The sequence below is a fragment of the Bidens hawaiensis genome, unplaced genomic scaffold (genome assembly GCF_021521415.1).
Source record: "Bidens hawaiensis isolate Kalapana, Puna unplaced genomic scaffold, B.hawaiensis_p1.1 tig00003653_1, whole genome shotgun sequence".
In the NCBI taxonomy this organism is placed as follows: Eukaryota; Viridiplantae; Streptophyta; class Magnoliopsida; order Asterales; family Asteraceae; genus Bidens; species Bidens hawaiensis.
Window position 1 is genome coordinate 46,578 of NW_027491209.1, and position 18,274 is coordinate 64,851.

General features: G+C 35.2%; 1 protein-coding gene, 1 long non-coding RNA gene, 1 other non-coding gene and 1 pseudogene across 4 annotated transcripts; all 4 read right to left on the reverse strand.

Annotated features, from left to right (window-relative positions):
- Positions 1-822: 822 nt before the first annotated feature.
- LOC143624054 (protease Do-like 7) lies at positions 823-6,515 on the reverse strand (annotated as a pseudogene). Its single transcript, XR_013152028.1, has 22 exons — positions 6,128-6,515; positions 5,935-6,005; positions 5,650-5,843; positions 5,010-5,046; positions 4,789-4,913; positions 4,620-4,722; positions 4,457-4,522; positions 4,310-4,366; positions 4,152-4,223; positions 3,965-4,081; positions 3,761-3,882; positions 3,500-3,665; positions 3,141-3,422; positions 2,854-3,036; positions 2,669-2,774; positions 2,433-2,603; positions 2,267-2,346; positions 1,932-2,159; positions 1,638-1,853; positions 1,407-1,564; positions 1,207-1,318; positions 823-1,118 (listed from the first exon to the last, which is right to left on the reverse strand). The product of XR_013152028.1 is annotated as a protease Do-like 7 (transcript).
- Positions 6,516-9,523: 3,008 nt separating this feature from the next.
- LOC143624011 (uncharacterized) lies at positions 9,524-10,085 on the reverse strand. Its single transcript, XR_013152013.1, has 3 exons — positions 9,970-10,085; positions 9,796-9,883; positions 9,524-9,667 (listed from the first exon to the last, which is right to left on the reverse strand). It is a non-coding gene; the product is annotated as an uncharacterized LOC143624011 (long non-coding RNA).
- Positions 10,086-11,072: 987 nt separating this feature from the next.
- On the reverse strand, positions 11,073-11,156 carry TRNAL-CAA (transfer RNA leucine (anticodon CAA)). The gene has a single exon. It is a non-coding gene; the product is annotated as a tRNA-Leu (tRNA).
- Positions 11,157-14,601: 3,445 nt separating this feature from the next.
- Positions 14,602-17,638, reverse strand: LOC143623991 (uncharacterized). Its single transcript, XM_077094759.1, has 2 exons — positions 17,364-17,638; positions 14,602-15,759 (listed from the first exon to the last, which is right to left on the reverse strand). Exons 1-2 carry the CDS (start codon positions 17,636-17,638, stop codon positions 14,943-14,945), a joined length of 1,092 nt encoding a protein of 363 aa, XP_076950874.1. The 3' UTR covers positions 14,602-14,942.
- Between the last annotated feature and the right edge of the window lie 636 nt (positions 17,639-18,274).

Here is an 18,274-nt window from a genome sequence, read left to right on the forward strand (position 1 = left end):
TGATGAGTTTTTTGGTTTAGGGTTTGATGAGTTACAAAATGATAAGGAGGAGGAGGAGGAGGACGGGAGTGGGAATGATCAGAATGAGGAAACAGATGATTCGGGTTCGGTTCATGTGAAGAAGTCGAGGAAGGGGGTGAATGGGAGGATGTTGGGGTTAGTCGGAGCTCAAATGTTGGAGTTGAGAGATGTTATGATGAGGAGAGAGGAGAAGCGGAAGGAGAGGGAGTGGAAACGAGAAGAGAAGAAGGCCGAGAGAGATTCTCGGAACGAGTTGGAGTTTGAAGAGAGGCGGATGGTGATGGCGAAACGGGAGGTTGAGAGTAGGATGAGGCTGGAAATGGAGTTTGATGAGGAGAGGAGGCGAAGGATGGCGGTGGAGGAGAGGTGGGAGGAGGAGGAGATGAAGTGGCGGGAGAAGATGGTGCGGATGCAGGTTGAGCATGAGAAACAGATGATGCAGCTGCATGCAAACGCGTGTCAGAATCAGATGCAGATTCTTGGAGTTATGGCTCGGGTTTTTTGTCAGTTTTTTGGGTCGACGAGTGATGGGTTGGGTGCTTTGGCTCCGCAGGTTTTGCAGCATCCGGTTCCAGGTGGATTGGATGATCATGGTAAGCCAGATGCTAATTCACCTTCAGAGTTCTTGTAAGTGTAGTTTTGTTAAAGATCAGATTACATATATGATGTATTACAAATGTCTGTTATCAGTTTATTGATTAGTGTCAAATAATTGGATTGTTTTAAATGTTTATAATGCAATTTTATGATATATAGTTCTATTATAGTTCATAGTTCAGTCTTTCGATTAAAAAATGCCAGAAAACCTCAAATACAAACATTTATTATGCATCAAATATATGAAGTTACATGTACATGCTACAATGTATATATCTAAGAAATAAATATATCACAATGATTTGATACGAATTCAGTGCTCATATGCTATCTCCAGTTTCCAATGATTTAATAATCTTTCTGTGCCACATGGCGGTTTCAGGATCGAACCTGAGCTCCCATGTAGGCCAGTAGTGCAGGTCCTGTTTCAGTGTCAGGACCCGTGGCTTCTCATTCAAGTGCACTGTCCGTACACGAACAAATTCTTCGTCTTCAATTTCCTGTATGCAGTATACATGCATTGCTTTAAGTTTAATAAACGAAAGTGTAATTTATTGAAAAACACAAAGAATAAATGAACATTTGTACCTTTGTGACATTAACAAAAGAATCCAAATCAGGAGTTGGTTTTCCATTAACTTCCACAATCCATTGTTGAGCATATAAACCATATCTATGCACCGGGCTCCCGGAGGAACACCTGCAACAGTGTAAATTATATTCTTTAGCATTTAGACACAATAAGTCGACACCGATGCTGACTGGACAAAGACAGGTCAAACCCGTACCTCGTGACATATACACCATGGCCCTCTTGCGGAAGAAACCCGAGAGCACGTACTTCCGGGTGAGGATCTTGTACTAAACATCCACACCAGTTAATTACACGTGTGGTGCCGTTTCCATCTCTTATATCTGTTCCCACTTGAACATCCATTTCACGCCCCTGAAGAGCAATCCATAAAACAAAATTCATTAATATTTCTCACATTAAACAAAGATTCATTAATATGATTAACCTGGCGAAAGACGGTAAATTCAAGTTTTGCATCCATGTCATCATACATATCCAAGGCATGGCATGCATCTTCAATATCACTAAAACATGTAACTGGCTTCTTATTGATTGCAAGAACCATATCACCTTGTTCTAATAGATTCTCAGCTTTAGATCCTGCTAAACAACCTTTGACCCGTAGGACCTGACGTCTAACAGGATCTTTCTTTACAAGAGCCTGCAAAACAACAAATTTATAAAAATATCAATTCCTGCATATATTACACATAAAAAAAGTGAGAAACATACTGCATACCTGGATCCAGTTGTTGCTGAGCCCAAAACTTCTAGCCTTGGAAAGTAAAGTACGACTAAACTCGACCTCTAAAACCCTTACTAGAGGCATTGGTCTTTTAACACCATTTATTAGAAGTGTCGGTCCTTTCACGCCTGATATTATTTTGTCAAGAACTTGACTGATTGAATGTATATGAATACCTCTTGCAAAATGATGATCTTCAGACGTATTCGCACCATATTTGATCTGCAACCAAGATTTCATCATCAGATTTTAGTCAACCTACGGTTGACTAATAAAGAACTAAGAGAACCAACCTTCCTTTTCTTTTTTGATTGATGATTAGTACAAACCTGAGTTGAAAAACTTCCCCATATAGCTTTAACTCTTCCATGCTCATCAGTTAGTACTCCTGAAAAACTGCTACCAAAATCTGCAAACAGCAACCAACATCATTAACTAATTAATGTATATAAATATGTTTTAAAATTCATTTAAAAACCGGATAATGATAATTACCGGTATCAAGCTCTATAACTTCCATGTTGGTTGCTCTATAACGCGGTGAATCAGCTGAACTTATCTTTAGAGGTGCATACGGATTGGTTACAACAGATTTTCTAGATGTTGCTTGTAAACTCTTATTTAATCCCACAAGATACACATCCTCTCCACGCCTCAATGCAGGTTCTATCACAAAATGAAATAAAAATGAGAAAACATCTCAACCATTGATCTGGTACAAGTTTTTCTACCTGGAAGAAGTTGGGCAGCTCAGACTACTGAACTACCAGCGGGTCCAAGGGCAGAAGGGTCATATGCAATAATTGCATAGTTATGAACAGGATGGAGAAAGACCACCTGAAAAATCAAAACTTGTGACAAAAAATAAACGGTCGGGCCGGTCGGCTTATTAATTTTTTTAATATCTGTTTCATACCTCCCCAGGAATTTCGATTGGAAAGGCGGCAAAAGAAAGCATGACGTCAGATGCTGATACAGCGACAGTATTCTTGTCAACTGCAACCAACCCCATTTCTTCTGAATGATAGATAATGACACCAGTTCCAAAAAAATGCTGTGCATAAACACCATCAACCATACATGATGATGGTACATGAACCTGACATGTCATACACCAGTAAATATAAATATTCCAAAAGTTGTACACAAATCCCATCAAATAATAATAATAAATGAACAATGATTTGATGTTGAAGATGTTACCGAAAACCTGACCAGAGTAGGCTCTATCACACGCTCAGCAACAGAAGCATTAACGGAGTCTGCTGATGTGTCTTGATCTTCCATATCAGCAGATGAATCTTTATTGGTGGATTCCTCTTGAACATGTGCGGAGCTACAAGTGTCCATGCTGGCAACGCCATTAGGTACTTGGGAATTTGAGGGCAAAGCCATCTTTCTTATCCAAATACCAGAAGTGTCGTTGCGTGTATATATGCTAGGTGAAGCATACCACTCATGGCGGTTAACTGTAAAAAGAACAGACTACGAACAAAAGAAAGTCAATAGTATCCACAAAAACATCCAAAAAATATACTTTGGCAATATTATTATTAGAATACCTTCCTCCTGTGTCGATCTTTGTAGTTTATGTATTCTAATGGGACCCGAGCTCCTTTAGAGAGATTGGATAGAACATTAATGAAGTTTTCAACATTTGAAATGTCTTCATTGGCTAATCTTTTGATAATGGCATGCCGTGGGACCCCGGCTCGATAAAGCATGTAACTGCAAATGAAAAAGAGAGACAAAAACAAATGATTGAACATTTCATTTTTAGAAGTAGACCAAAGAAAAACCTTGTTATCTGCACACATATTTACCCGGGTTCTGCTACATATACAAGACCACAGTTAAAACGAAAATTCCTAGCTTGTTGATATGAGAGGGGGTGTATAATCCCCCCACTAACTTCCAAAAAGTAGTTTGGAGTGTAAATCCTCAACCTGAAACAAAACACAATATTGAATTTTCCAACACTAAATTTTTGTAAAGCACAAAACTTGGATGTAAGAGACCGGTCAACCATCACTCACCACTAACTGAACGGTCAAAGATGTGCCACCCCTTTCAAACTCTAGCTCAACATTTTGGTCCACACTGTCATCAAGTAAAGTCTCCATCTTCAGAAACTGAGTAATCACCTGCATAAACTCTAGCTCATTAAAGCATAGTTTTACAAATGATGAGCATAAGAAACTATATTCATATAACACATAAATCCCCATTCATGCGAACAAGAACATCACCCGGTTCCAAATGTTTACAAACCGGGCCACCTGGCACCTACAGCATACCCGTGATGATGTCAGACATACATGCTCAGCTGAATCTGTAGATAGCAATTTCACAACAGAATCTGAAGGACTTACCACAGAGTCAACTACAAGCATTCCGGTTTCAGTTAGTGGAGATGCATGGCGAACCAACTAACCCAAAAACAAATCAAATACCAGAACGTGAGAACTTAACGTTTTGTTTACAAATCAACAAATAAAGTTGAATAAAAACTAACAGACCTGCTCTGTTTCACTTTGTAAACCGAGCCTGCGTGTTTCATCAAATCCTTTGTGGACAAAGGTTGCCTAACATAAACAAGAGATTGATAATAACAACAACAACAACAACAACATTAAGTTTAACAATAATGAAATTAACTTTCAGCTAATGTAACCAACAAACCTGGATTGTACCGCGAAGTACTGTAACAGCCTGCCACTTATCTTGACTAGAATCTCTTCCTTTTTGCAAGAAATTTAATGCCCTAACAACCTGCAAATGCAAACTTCAGAGTTTATGTATGATTTCTTAGAAAACATAACATTTCTTGTTCCAACATATTATATTGTACTTACTCGTTCTAAAGTAAAATGCCAAGGCACTAGAAGAGTTGCCGCCAGCGTTTAATGCAACCGCACGTCCTTTCCAATCAACGACTGGGGACCCACTTGAACCGCCTTTAGTACCTGAGGCTGCCTGTTGTGGGAAATCAAAATAATATAAGAAATCCAAGCTACTTGGTCAAAGTCAAAAATAAACCAAAAATAATAGCATTAGTAGCTGGGAGTTCACCTGTATGTAGAATGTATTGAAATCGTTGTAGCCATCTCTGCAGCAAGAAAATACCTCATTGTTAACATGAGATGCATAGTGGTGATCTTTTATTCATCTTTTTCACTATTATTACATATTATAAAATCCAAAGAACACATATGAAAGCAGAAAAAATCAGGCATATAGGTGTAGTAAATCAACCAAATATAATGTAAGCTGCAAGGATTTTAATCATCTTTGGCACGAAGTTAATCCAAGAGCTAACATACTCATACGTGGACCAATTCGAAATGGGCTAGAAAAGGTTCAAAATGGCATAACTTTTGCTACGTTTGGAGTTACGGGGCCCATTAGTATTTAGTAATGGATGAAAAATCTCAATGGGCCCCGGATTTCAAACTCTTAACAGGTTTCCCCAGTTTTAGCAAAATAAAATTATTTCCTTTTCATTGTAAATACGCATAAATCTTAGTTATTTTCAGTTTTCGAAAACTAAATATAGATTTACCCTGTAAAAGAAGGCTTCATGTAATAGTTTAAAGATTCAATATTATATCAATTTTCTTTACCAAGGATGCAAGTAGCCAAATATCTGTTTGTCTATACAACTTTATCAGACCAAGAATATAAACAAGGGAAATATTGTGAAGCAGCATACTTCCTATAATGTGGTGCATCTCTGTCTAGACGCGCAAGAGTACCCGCCAAAATAGAGATCTTCTCTCCACTATCATTCCCAACAACTCTAATTTCCAGTCCAACAGAAGCCGCTTCAGGAGCCAAAGGTATCTCCTCATAGCTCAGAAACTTCACCGCAGCAGGATCATACCGAAAGAATCCAAAATCATGAACCTGAAATTAATTGCAAACTCACAACATAAAAAATTTATAATCACCATAAACTCTCAAACTCATCAATAATCTTATTATCAAACCAACTCACAGGGTCTTGGTATATCGGATACACCGGAATCTCTTCACGGTTCACAAACATAGCTTCAGCTGTCACCGGACCTATAAAACACACACACTCAAATTAAAAGTCAACTCAATCACTATAAAGTCAACTTATTATTTTTATAATCAACAATTAAATTAAAAAGTAGTGATCGAAACGGATTCATAAACATAATTACCTGGTTTAACGACGTGGCGATTAGTTAAAATAATTCCACGACGCTTATCAACAACGAACCCTGTGGCGTGGCTTGCAGCAGCGGACTCGGTGTCAAAGGCTCTACACGCCGTCGTACGGAGCACAACCACCGCCGGAACGACCTTGTGCAACGCTTTACGCCAATCCTCAGCCGTCTGTGGTTGTCTCCCGACGGAGGATCGATTTCCATGGACAGATCATCATCGTGATGATTAATAATATCCAATGGCTCCGACTGTGATGCTTCCAGTGAGTCGTCCATCTCCGGTGACTGTGTATGGTGGTGAAATGGAACTCCGGCGACGGTTACGGTGGTGATTACAGAGGTTTTTGAGAGATCGAAGGCGAAGAGTAAAATAGTTATAAACAGTTATAAATGGCTGTTCGAGTCAAACTATTGGTCAACGTGAACTTTTATTATGTGAAGTTGGTGTAACAAATCCTTTTACCAATAGTATATTTCAAAATTCTAGTTTCCAATTCTACTTTAGAATCACGCGAAATGAATATAACTAGTTGTGGCGAAACTGGGACGTAAATTTGATCGGTGTTAATTAAGTTTGTTATGAATTAAAAAAATTATAAAAAAATCAAACATGTAAAAACCAAATAAAAGAAATTAGAAATTTAAAAATAACCTGCGGCACCGGTCATGCCTGTCAATATTATATATACTATAATATAATATAAAAGATTTTCTCATGAATTGTATATTAAATATGGAGCAGAATTACTACTTGATCTAGTGGTAAAAATATATAACTTTTAATCAAAACTTTAAAATGTTGTGGGTTCTGGTTTTACTATGGAAATATTAGTTGTTTAGAAAATAAATATGAAAAAGATACAAATTATAATTACAAATTATACATGTATCTTAGGATTATTTGATACTTTTCTATTAAAAGCCATACAATATTTGATACTTTTCTATTAACAACCATACAATATAAATACATCATGTTTGCTAGCAGAGTAGAAGATAAATATGAAAAAGATTAATTATATTACAAAACATATATAAACAAATGTCCAAGGCGGTGATATATCTCTTAAAGTGTCATAACACTTGTCAAACTCTCCTTACCCGAAGTTGAAATCTTTCTATGTGGTGGTTGCTCATATTTATAGAACTTGCACTTAGTAGGAATTGAACGGGAACATCCTCAAAAGGAAATTTCTTAGTGAAAAACCCATAGCCACATGAGCAAATTGATGATAGCATTACTGATACCAGATTGGATAAAAAGTTAGTGTTTTTATTGATTTATTTATGAAACCGGCGCTAGATAATATCATATAAATTAGTTTATTTAATATAATTTACTTCGTATCTATACACACAAACGATTTAAATTATAATACACTAGACTACTAGAGTGTTAAATATAGACTTTTTAAGAAGAAAGAATAAAATGTTGTTATACCTTACAATAAAACAAAATTAGGTAAAAGCAAAGCTGCCAAGAAAGAAATAAAGTACTGTGTTTGTCTATTGTGTGCCTTTTGGTATTTGATAAAAGGTACAAAGATGAAAGATCTTTCACTGAAATTACATGAAAGTTTGTTTGCTTCTTTGTTTTCTAGGTGGGTGGGTCATGGATGGAGTGTGGTTTGGTTTGGTCCCACCATAGATCAAAATATGGTCCGAGTAGTTTGAATACGGATGTATAAACAAAATCCCAATTGGCCTACATAGCCGACAAAGAATATTATTTTATTCAACTAGCATAATTCATTGGATATATATATATATATGAATCTGGTTACGACTGTCCTACGTGTTCGTTATTACTTTTTCTACGTATGAACATATATTATATTAAGGATGACCACTAAGACGAGAATAGATGATTATTGCACTCATTCATCCCGTTAACAAGATCTTTTTACAAACCTATTGAATTTTGTTGTAGCAACCTTTAATTATTGTTTATGGTATTATATTATAATGAAGTGTTACAAAGTTTATAAAGCAAGCAAATACTCACACAATCTTTGTTTTGAAAAGCATTTTAATACTACTTATGAAATGAATACATAATTTATCACAAGTGAATAAATAAAATTTAAAATAAACAAAAATAGTCCCTCTTTGATTTTAAAGTATGTTATATGAATCAGAATGTTTACGTAGCCACCATTAACTAGTTTTATACCCGTCCGGTGGACGGGCATTTCAATGTCGTAACGGCATAAGTATTTTTTCTTCGTAATATAAACAAATCCGAATCAATGCATTAATAAGTATTTATATTGAAGTCGGTACATTGAATCTAATCATATTTATAAATCTAATATTATTTGTACATAAATTTTACATTGTGCATAGAATAAATATCATTTGGCTGGTTCTTTGCATACAAAATTACCCAAACAGGAGAACTTTATGTTACAATGACAGATACATGTTGTGACCAAAACGTCAAGAAATTACGAAAAAAAAAGAACATACAAGCAAACTAAGCTTAAATCAACATAAACAAAAAAGACGTGATTGGCTAGATTGTAGAAATACTGTGCGTTGTTAAACTAGTTTGCGGAAGGGGCACAACTTTCAGTCTGTCATTTCCACAAAATATAAAAGGTCAAAACAAATGTGCATATAGTAAAACAAATTTGTTTAACACAAAACTTTGGTTTGTTTTAGAAGGGGCACTTACTGCGATGAATGATTTTTGAGTGAGATAGTTTTCCCTTTACAGTTTCGCAGTCTCTAGGGTAAATACTGTACCCCTCCTAGGCTCTTACAACACCTTAAGGGCCTTCCTAATCTCAATGAAATCTGAAATTCAGATGTGGTGGCATGTTTCATGCGAGCCAAGAAGTTAGCATACGAGAAAAAGCAATGATGCATTATAGAGGTCCGAACTCAAGTAAGTCCCTACCTATCATTGAAACCTCACCAGCCTTGAAACAAAGTGCAAAGATACCCATTCCAACCATGGATTCTTTCAATACTTACATGGGTAAGTTAATCACTCAAATGATTAGAGAACTACTTACATGAAGCATTGGACCTTTAGCAGCCCTAGTCTCCTTAAGCATATTAGTTATCCCCGTATTCAGCTCAATTCAGAAAAATATTGTCGCATCCAGCTTCTTTGTACCTTTTATCATTTAGTTAACAAAGAGATATAGATTCAGCAATTTGGAATAATCCTTAATTATATTGGGGAATGATAACAATACTACAAATTCTCTTATCTCATACTAATCATTGGGGATAATGCTACCTTCAGTACCAACTCTTAACACTTTGATAACCAAACTAATGACTTAAAGCTTCTTCCTGTGAAACATCAATGAATGTATATATTTAAATAGATAAACGTAACCCTATTTATTTACACTCTAACATAGTAATAATCACATGAACTTACACATTTAATATTTTTTTGGTTTGTAACGAAATGTGGGAGATATGTTCCCGTGTCCAACTTCCATCCCTCGACAACTTCTACTTCATTATACAAAGTCTTCCCGCCCTACACTAGTTCATGCACGTGGAAAGTTGCAACTGGGTCATAATCCATATTTATATCTCACATTAACTGAATATCTATAAAAAAGCAATAATGAAAATGAGACATAGTTTAACCTATAAATATTTAACCGATAAATTCAATAAAGTATTAAAATATGTACCTTAAGGCTCATGTAGTCACGACTTAGTATGTACCTACCCTATGTTGCAAATTAAATTAGCTAAAAGGTTGGTTTCATGACCGGTTACCTGAAACATGACAGTTTAGAAAGTTGCAGTTAAATGACAATAATAGTTAATAACTAAAATTAAATAATTAGCATGCGTACAAATACCATAGGAAAATGTAGATTCAAGTGATTATGATGACATTAGCAATAAACCTTGTTTCCATTACGTGATTCCAAGTGGCCAGGAGCACTATATTTCCACCTGAAATACATCAAGAAATTGCAATCATTTAAGCAGAAGGTACAAAGCAAAAGGCATTGATTATTCCCACTGCATCTGAAAGTTATGTCTGGTTGTAAAACAATCACAAGATCAGAAAAATGAAGTCCATTGATGCAATAACTGCAGGTGATGTTAGCCTCACTGGTTCTATATCTCAACAAATTGAACACATAACATAACAACTGTTGACTATATTCATAATTAACAAATTCAAACTTAAATAAGACAAATTTAGGCACAAATTAACAGGTTGATATGCAGTAACTCGACATAAATCGTCAATTATCAAAGCTCGTCAGTCACCATCAGTTTCACTAGCGATGAGATTAGATTTCAAAATGAATTGAAGTAACAAATAAGTAGAAATAATGATACGATAGTTCCGAATCAACTGGCTCGTGTTTCACTAAAATGAAGGCTCGAATTCAGTTCGTCGTTTGCAAATTGTCAATTTCCACTACCAAATCATGACGGAAAACATACCATTTTTATCAGAAATTACAATAATAAAACTCTCATAAAACCCTATTTGGGTGTCCGTACGTAAATACACACGGATGTTTCGAATTGCAATGAAAGGTGTACCTGCGGATCGATTTAGGGACGGAGGAGATCATCAAGGAAGAGTTGAAGAGCAGTTGTGTAATCAACAGATGGTGAAAGGGAGTTTATGAAAGAGATGCGTAAATGGGGGAAGTGAGATGAAAACTGTCAAAAGCTAATAACTGACGCAAAATTCATGCCTTTAAAACGGCTGAGATTTACTCCTGACCTGATGGCTGATATTCAATGTTGGATTCACCGGGAACAATATAATATATAATATAATTTATCTCTGTAACACGAGGGGCAGAAGTGAAAGTTAGCAATTCATCATTGGCTAACCGACCGGGAACAATATAATATATAATTTATCTTTGTAACACGAGGGGCAGAAGTGAACGTTAGCAATTCATCATTGGCTAACCGGAAATAAAAATAACGTTGTCAGAAGTGGGATTTGAACCCACGCCCTCTATCGAAGACCAGAACTTGAGTCTGGCGCCTTAGACCACTCGGCCATCCTGACTTGATGTCTATTGATACTGAATTAGTTACTGATATTTAACTTTTTAATCATGTAAATAGTTGTTTCAACTTCCAAAGATAATATACAAATAAATTGCTATGCAATTAACTAATTATATGATGACTTGATTGAGTGCTTTTATTAGCTTCGTTTTATAGCCTGCTAATGGGCATCACCATGTATGCCTCTTGGTTTTTATTTTGTTAAAGTATCTTGTTGTTTAAAAGAAAAGGTATTATATGTGTGATGATTTTATTTGTTTTCAGATAGTAGTTTCATCTGAGTTGTATTTATTTTAGTTGGGATAAACTTTCAAGTGTAATAAACGATGATAAATTGAAATTCAACATGTTTGAAACCCGCTTAACCATCACTTACAGAGATTTAAGATAAATAAGTTGGAACCCGCTTTACCAGTTCTAATAAAGAGTTAAGAACATTGATGCATTTGTGTTAATCACTTCATACGCCCGTTGCTATACTTAAAAAAAATCTAGAGAGAAGAGATAAGTTATTGAGAGTGTAGATAGAAATTAAGCACCTTTTTATTCTATTTTTGTTGCAACATTATGCACATATATATTAGTTCAGATGTGATTATATGAACATGCATGCCCCGACTATTACATGTGTTACTTTTTGAGTAATACTTCATAGAGGTGAATATAATGGACTGATGTGTAGACCGGAAACGGTTTTCAACCCAAACTGAAATCGATTATGAAACTTGTTTGATGAAACTGATCGCGATTTAAACTGAGCCGCCAATTTGATGTCTTTTTGAGAACTCCCCAATTAAAACTGGTAAAAATCAAATCAGTTAAAAATTGGTTTTAAACCGAACCATTCATTTTTCAGTTAGAAACCGGTTTCAAACTTGAAGGTGTGGGAAAAAGTGAAAAACAAGTTATGAACGTCTTTTAAGTTTTAACTTAAACCGAACCGGTTTTGACTCTAAAACAGATGTATGCACCCAAGTAGGAAATTACACAATAACGCACAAGAACATCTATTGATCAGAACATGCATGTTTAAGGCCCAATAAGGGGAGGGCCGTCCTCTTATAGTTTATCCGGCCCAATAAAAAGGCACTGCATTTTCAGTTCTAAAAAACTTAAAAACGATTTTAGTTTCAACTTTCAAAGCACTGTGATTTTAAGAATAAGATAACTTGGATATTTAACAATCTAATTTGTATCAGGGTTTTAGAGCTTTAGAAATCCTGAATACTTATAAAGCAAATGGAAAACATAAGAAATTTAATTTAACATATTGCGTTAAGCTATTGAGTTCTTGAAGTTTGATTAGACGTCATACACTAGTGAGAAATGTTTCCTTGTGACGGTTTAACGTAATTAGTTTATGAAGCATGTTTTGACCCAACCCGTCGATAACGATTTTTGTGTAAACTACCCATAAGTATTATTTCATTTGTGAATATTTCGTCTATGATAACTGCTTTTAAAATAGTTGAAAAAAGAGAGAATGCTTTACTATAATATAATATTTTTTTATTGCGTTTATGTTGATTTAAATATTTTTTGTTTGAAAAGACACTTCTTTTGAAAAACAAGTCAATAAAGATGTGTAATTGGCTAATTGGCTAATACTAATAGTCAGGCCTCCCTTATAGAAGATATAGACATTAGTCATATAGAGGCCCGCTAATAAGTTAGTGGTCCAAAAACACAGCAAAGTCAAGGTCTAGTTACTCTAGTATGAAAAGTCTAAACGTTTTAATGGTGTTCTTGAATATTATTATACACCAATTCAAACATTTTATTCTGAAATATATTAGTTATTTATTAATTTACCGAAAGATAGAGCCATTTTTCTTTCAAAGTAAATGAAACTTAAATACTTTTCACTATCATAATAGATGAGTTTGAGATAAGTATATGATATAAACATTTTTGTTTTAATCGGTAAAAACTACTATATATAACTTACATAATTACATGCTATATTTACTATTCTTACTACTTACTAGGTTATGAGATATGGACCTGGATCCAGGTTTGATCCGGACCCAGGACTAAAAACAACCAAGCACTATGAAGAAAAATGCCAAGAAGGAACACACATGGCGAACATTTAGGATGAATGCGTTCAAAGGGCCACGCAAGAGAAGTTATAGGCTGGACCATTGCTTATATCATAAGTGTGCAGGCAAATGCACCAACAAGGAAGATAGTACTAAGCTGTGGGCCCTGCGTAACATGACATTCACGATCTCCGTTATTACGGTAGCAGAGGGGACAAATCAGATATTCCCTCTACACGTGGCCCAACATGTTTTCTTCAATACCTCACACCGCCGGCTAAAAATACCAATACTGGACTCCACCAAACAGTAAAAGATTCCATCCTCACTCTCTTTAACTTCATACTACTTTTCTTGTGTTTTACACACTTGTATTCACGAAAAGACCATTATGAAGGCGCCGATGATGCTTTTTAGCATCTCTCCCTTCTAACCATCATCACACGATTGTTCTCTTTGCATCTTTGTATTTGCAGATATCACCACAATTTACCCTCGTATTCAGGACTCTTAGTTGACCTCACTAGTGTTTCTTCACTAGGTTTGTTCATAAACATCGAAAGCTGGTGGGTTTGGACGGTTTAAACTTTAAAGTATATACAATGTAGTTTATGGTTTGATATGAAAGCTATAACAATCTACATTTTGGAACTTCTAACTAGCCGTGTAAATTGAGTTGGTCGTTTAACATTTCTTCTTATTCTTTGCCCTGCCCCCTCTCCGTCCCCGTCACCCAATTTTAGGAATATAAAGTTATTCATATATATTAATTTCATGAACAATCCTTATTATTTTATATACACAATTATGCTTTTGAGAAATATATTATTTTTCGTCCTAAAACCGTTAAACCGTGAACCACGATAGGTTGGATCAACACCAAATCCATAGTAGGCTGTTCAACTAATTTTTTTTTACAAAAACCAAACTAATTTGACTATGAATATCCCAAGTTCACTCTTGATTAGACTTTTTAATTATTTTGCCATCGGGTGGTCAGAACATTCAACGGGTTCGAGCTTGGGTTCAATTGGGTATAATGGGAACAGCGCCGCAAGTGGAGTGGCTTCAAGCTCCGGGTAAGCTTTATGAGTCATAAACTCATCAATCAAGCCGTTGTGGACCTTGACAAAGAAAGATGGTGCCACAACACTTTAGAATAGTTTTAGTTGCAAATAAAAGGACATCATTAATTATCATTGAATGGTGGCTAGGGTGGAAGAGTGTTCAAATTATTTTGGTGCTTCCACCCTTGTATAAGTATTTCTTTTAGAATATTAACATATATCTTATACATATTTGAGTACATGGTTACAAGTTATAACTATAAGCCTGGTTTTAAAGGTAGATTATAAATGGAAATAAACCTGGTTTAACGATCTATTGAATTTATATAAAATATATAAATTAAAACTTATAAAAAGAATAAATACTTAATTTATACAACACTCAAAACACATTAGTTGGTGTAACTAAATAGATTCAGGGGTACAATATTTTACCAACCTTGTATATATTATTCAGTCTTCCACAATATTTACAATGAACTACACCAATTTTGACAAGTTTATCAACATTTACCACTTACCAGTCACATGATACCTACCAAACACAAAAGGCCTGGACTGGCTTTCCTAGTATGTAACAACATATTATCCCACCACATGTCCATAATATATCATGTTACATTAAACTGATCCAACAAAACCCACATTTAAAAAAAACATATTAGCGACTTTTTTTTAATCATGAGAACCCGTTACGTGCAAATGTCTCCGTTGTAGATGTCTCAAACTCTGTTCCATGCTAACTTGCACCATATCTGCTAACATCTGTTTTGCATTCCCAGACTGTTCCTTACCTTCAATATGTGATATTATATCACACACAATGTTTTCAAGCGTATCGGGCTCGCGCTCTGATCTTCGGTACGAGGATTCCCGTAACAACCGAAGCAAAGTACGGGCTTTTGTCTGCGAGGTTACGGTTCCTTGAACCGTAAGCTCCAGAAGCCCCGGGATAACACCTTCTTTAAGTATAGGTTCCCTATACCTACACCGGTCACTTTCACACATGGTTAAAAGTGTACCCACCGCGTGCTCACGGTTTTGGGGGGACCCACGCTCGAGAACCTCCACAACCGCAAGCACGCCGCCTTCTTCTGAAGTTAAAGAAACTCTCCCTTCTTCAAAACCAATCAAAGATTCAAGAACACCCGTGCATCTTTCGGAAATCTTTGAGGATTTTTTGGAGCTTTTAAGGATGTTTACTAGGTAAGGAACAGGTTGTGATTGTAGGATGAGGTTAAGGTTGTTTTTGTCTGATGAAAGATTGTATAGTGCCATGACTGCATCCACCTTGGTTTGTGGGGTCCCCTGATCAAGAACCTTAACTAGAAACGGTATCGAACCGGATGCACCAATGGTTGACCTTGTGACAGGTGATGCGGATAATGTGGCTAATAACGCGGTTGCGTGCTCTTGCATATTTAAATTCCCTGATTTAAAAATTGTGACAATTGGGTCCAATGCACCAGCATCCACAATACTGATCTTGTTTCTGTACAAATTGAATCAAAAAGTTATAAAAAAATGAAGAACAATTAAGAAAAGTGTGACAAGTGAGTAAAAGCATTAGAGTCATGCCCACGTTATCCCGTATCGGATTCTATGCCCAATTACAAAGCATTCATTGACTTCATGCTTTTCTTCTTAAGTAAATATTTAATAGAATGGTTAGTTAATCAAGCTCTCTACGAATATCAACGTTGGTACCGAATAAATACATTCATCTTATATTCATGCTTATCTTTCTGCATAGTTATTAAATACAATGGTTAGTGAATTGGGTTTTGCTGCAAATATCAACGCGTGTATAGAATAATAATATACTCTCTCTAGAATATTATCGGTACAACCGGACCCATTAGCAAGTTTATAAAAATGACCCGTTTTAACCCACTGAAATGATCATAACGAACAAATCAACCAATTTCTTGAAAAAAATAACATTAGACTTGTAATTTTTTTATAAAGAAAATTAATACTTCCCAAAATTTCTTGCAAAATGAACATAAGTACATAACTCTTTTCAATCTCTCTGTTTTTCAGTAATTATTTCTGTAAAAACGCAAATTACGATTTTAATTCGGTTGGATCCAATCATACATTAAAAGGATCATTTACAATTCAAGATTTCTTCAACAATACATTAATGAATAAGCAGAATAGACACCAGAAAGTGACATAAAACAGTCTCTTTAAAACAACAACCGCATTTAACTTCAAACTGAATTAATCAACCAGAAAGCAAGATCCATATTGGTGATTGGTAAAACTCACGTATCATTTTATAAATAACACAAACCGAGCTACATCTGGATAATGGGTAAGCGAGCAACAAGCTGCGCCGCTATCCCCTTTTGGTGATTGGTGATCACCGATCAAGACACATAAACAGTAACTGTAGATAATAGTAATACCATTACCAGCTTTCTTTTTGAAATTACGTCAAATTAATGATTTGATTAACAAACGAACTAACCATATTATCTTCAGATAAGTCTTTAACATGATCTGTTAACTTTTCTCAACCAACCAATTAAAATCATGATTGATTAAAAAGTATAACCACAAACAGAATACTTTTAACATTATTGATTATTGCACTCTCCTTTTTCTTTGAATTGATGAATTTGAGAAAAAATATGCACACATAAGCATAGAAAATGACACAACAATAATTTAATTTAAACTTCAATCCAAAACTTCGGTTTTCTTCCCTATGATTAACATAAATAACCTTTGTCAGGGTTAGTCAGCTAAATTTTTTTTTGAACGACCAACAAAAACCATTCATTCAAAACCGAACAACTAGCGAAAAAAATAAAACTGAAACGGCAAAAAATAAACTTTTGGATTAAAGTTTATTTTGGGAACTGGTAATTTAAAAAAAATACAAACCACAACATGCCTGGCAAAAATTGCAAACCAAAATATGTAAAATAACTTTTTGGACTAAATTGACAATTGTAGCCAAAACCGAACTTTGACTTAAATAATAATATTAACTTATGTTTCATCTTACCAAGTACGAACCCGGTGGCAAAGGCAAAGTCTTTTAAGTCCCATAAATAACAGAAATTCGTTGTAAAAAAAACTTACATTTCGTCTTGGACGGCAAGATTAAGCAGCGCTAGAAGAGCTGCAGCTTTCGCTTCAACGGACGGATAGCATAGCATGGAAACAAGCGGAGGTATGGCGTCGGAGAATTGTCGACGTAAGCGTTGTGATGTTTTGGTGAGGCGTCGTATTTCTTTAGCTGCTTGAATTTTTGAAAACGTATCATTGTTGTGTTGTTGGATGATATGAAGTGTACGGTCGATGGTGGAGGTTGCCGGAGTATGATCACCGGTGATGGTGGTGGTGTTTGAATCCATGGGGATTTGGCACTGGATGAAATTAAGTGAAGGTTTAAAAGAGAGGTGCCTTGGCGTTGAGCAACAGTTATTATTATCAACGGCTTTTTCTTTTTCTAGAATATATATATTGTGATGAACACCGACACTTTTGTGTGTATCACACATTTTCATTATTGTTTATGAACACCGACACTTTTGTGTGTATCACACATTTTCATTATTGTCACCAATTATTAACTCTTGTCCCCTCCTCCCAATAGTATATAGAACAGTTCTTTTGATATTATAAATACCATGTATCTTGATAGATTTAATGCATCAGTAAAAGTTCATATTCTTATATTTCCTTATTCCATTGTTTCTTGTTAACTCCAAGTCTCATATATTACTCTTATAAGCTTGTTATAGTTAGGGCTAATATTATAACACGTTATCAGCACGAGCCGCTTATATCCTAACCAAGAAAGGTAATAGACACAAAGGTATCTACATAAGCATCATAAACACTTCTTTAATTATGTACATTAGATATATATATCTATGCATATACATATACTAACTAATATACTAAGTAATAGCAATAATGTGTATAAACATTGTTATTAAAATTTGATAACTATTCTAACTTTTATTTATATATGCACACTAATATCT

What these genes read in the sequence shown, in the direction of transcription:
- LOC143623991 (XM_077094759.1), bottom strand. Translation starts at nt 17,638, where the DNA reads ATGGATTCAAACACCACCACCATCACCGGTGATCATACTCCGGCAACC. An exon ending in CTTGCCGTCCAAGACGAAAT is followed by an intron (nt 15,760 to 17,363) that starts GTAAGTTTTTTT and finishes CAATTTGTACAG; the next exon opens with AAACAAGATCAGTATTGTGG.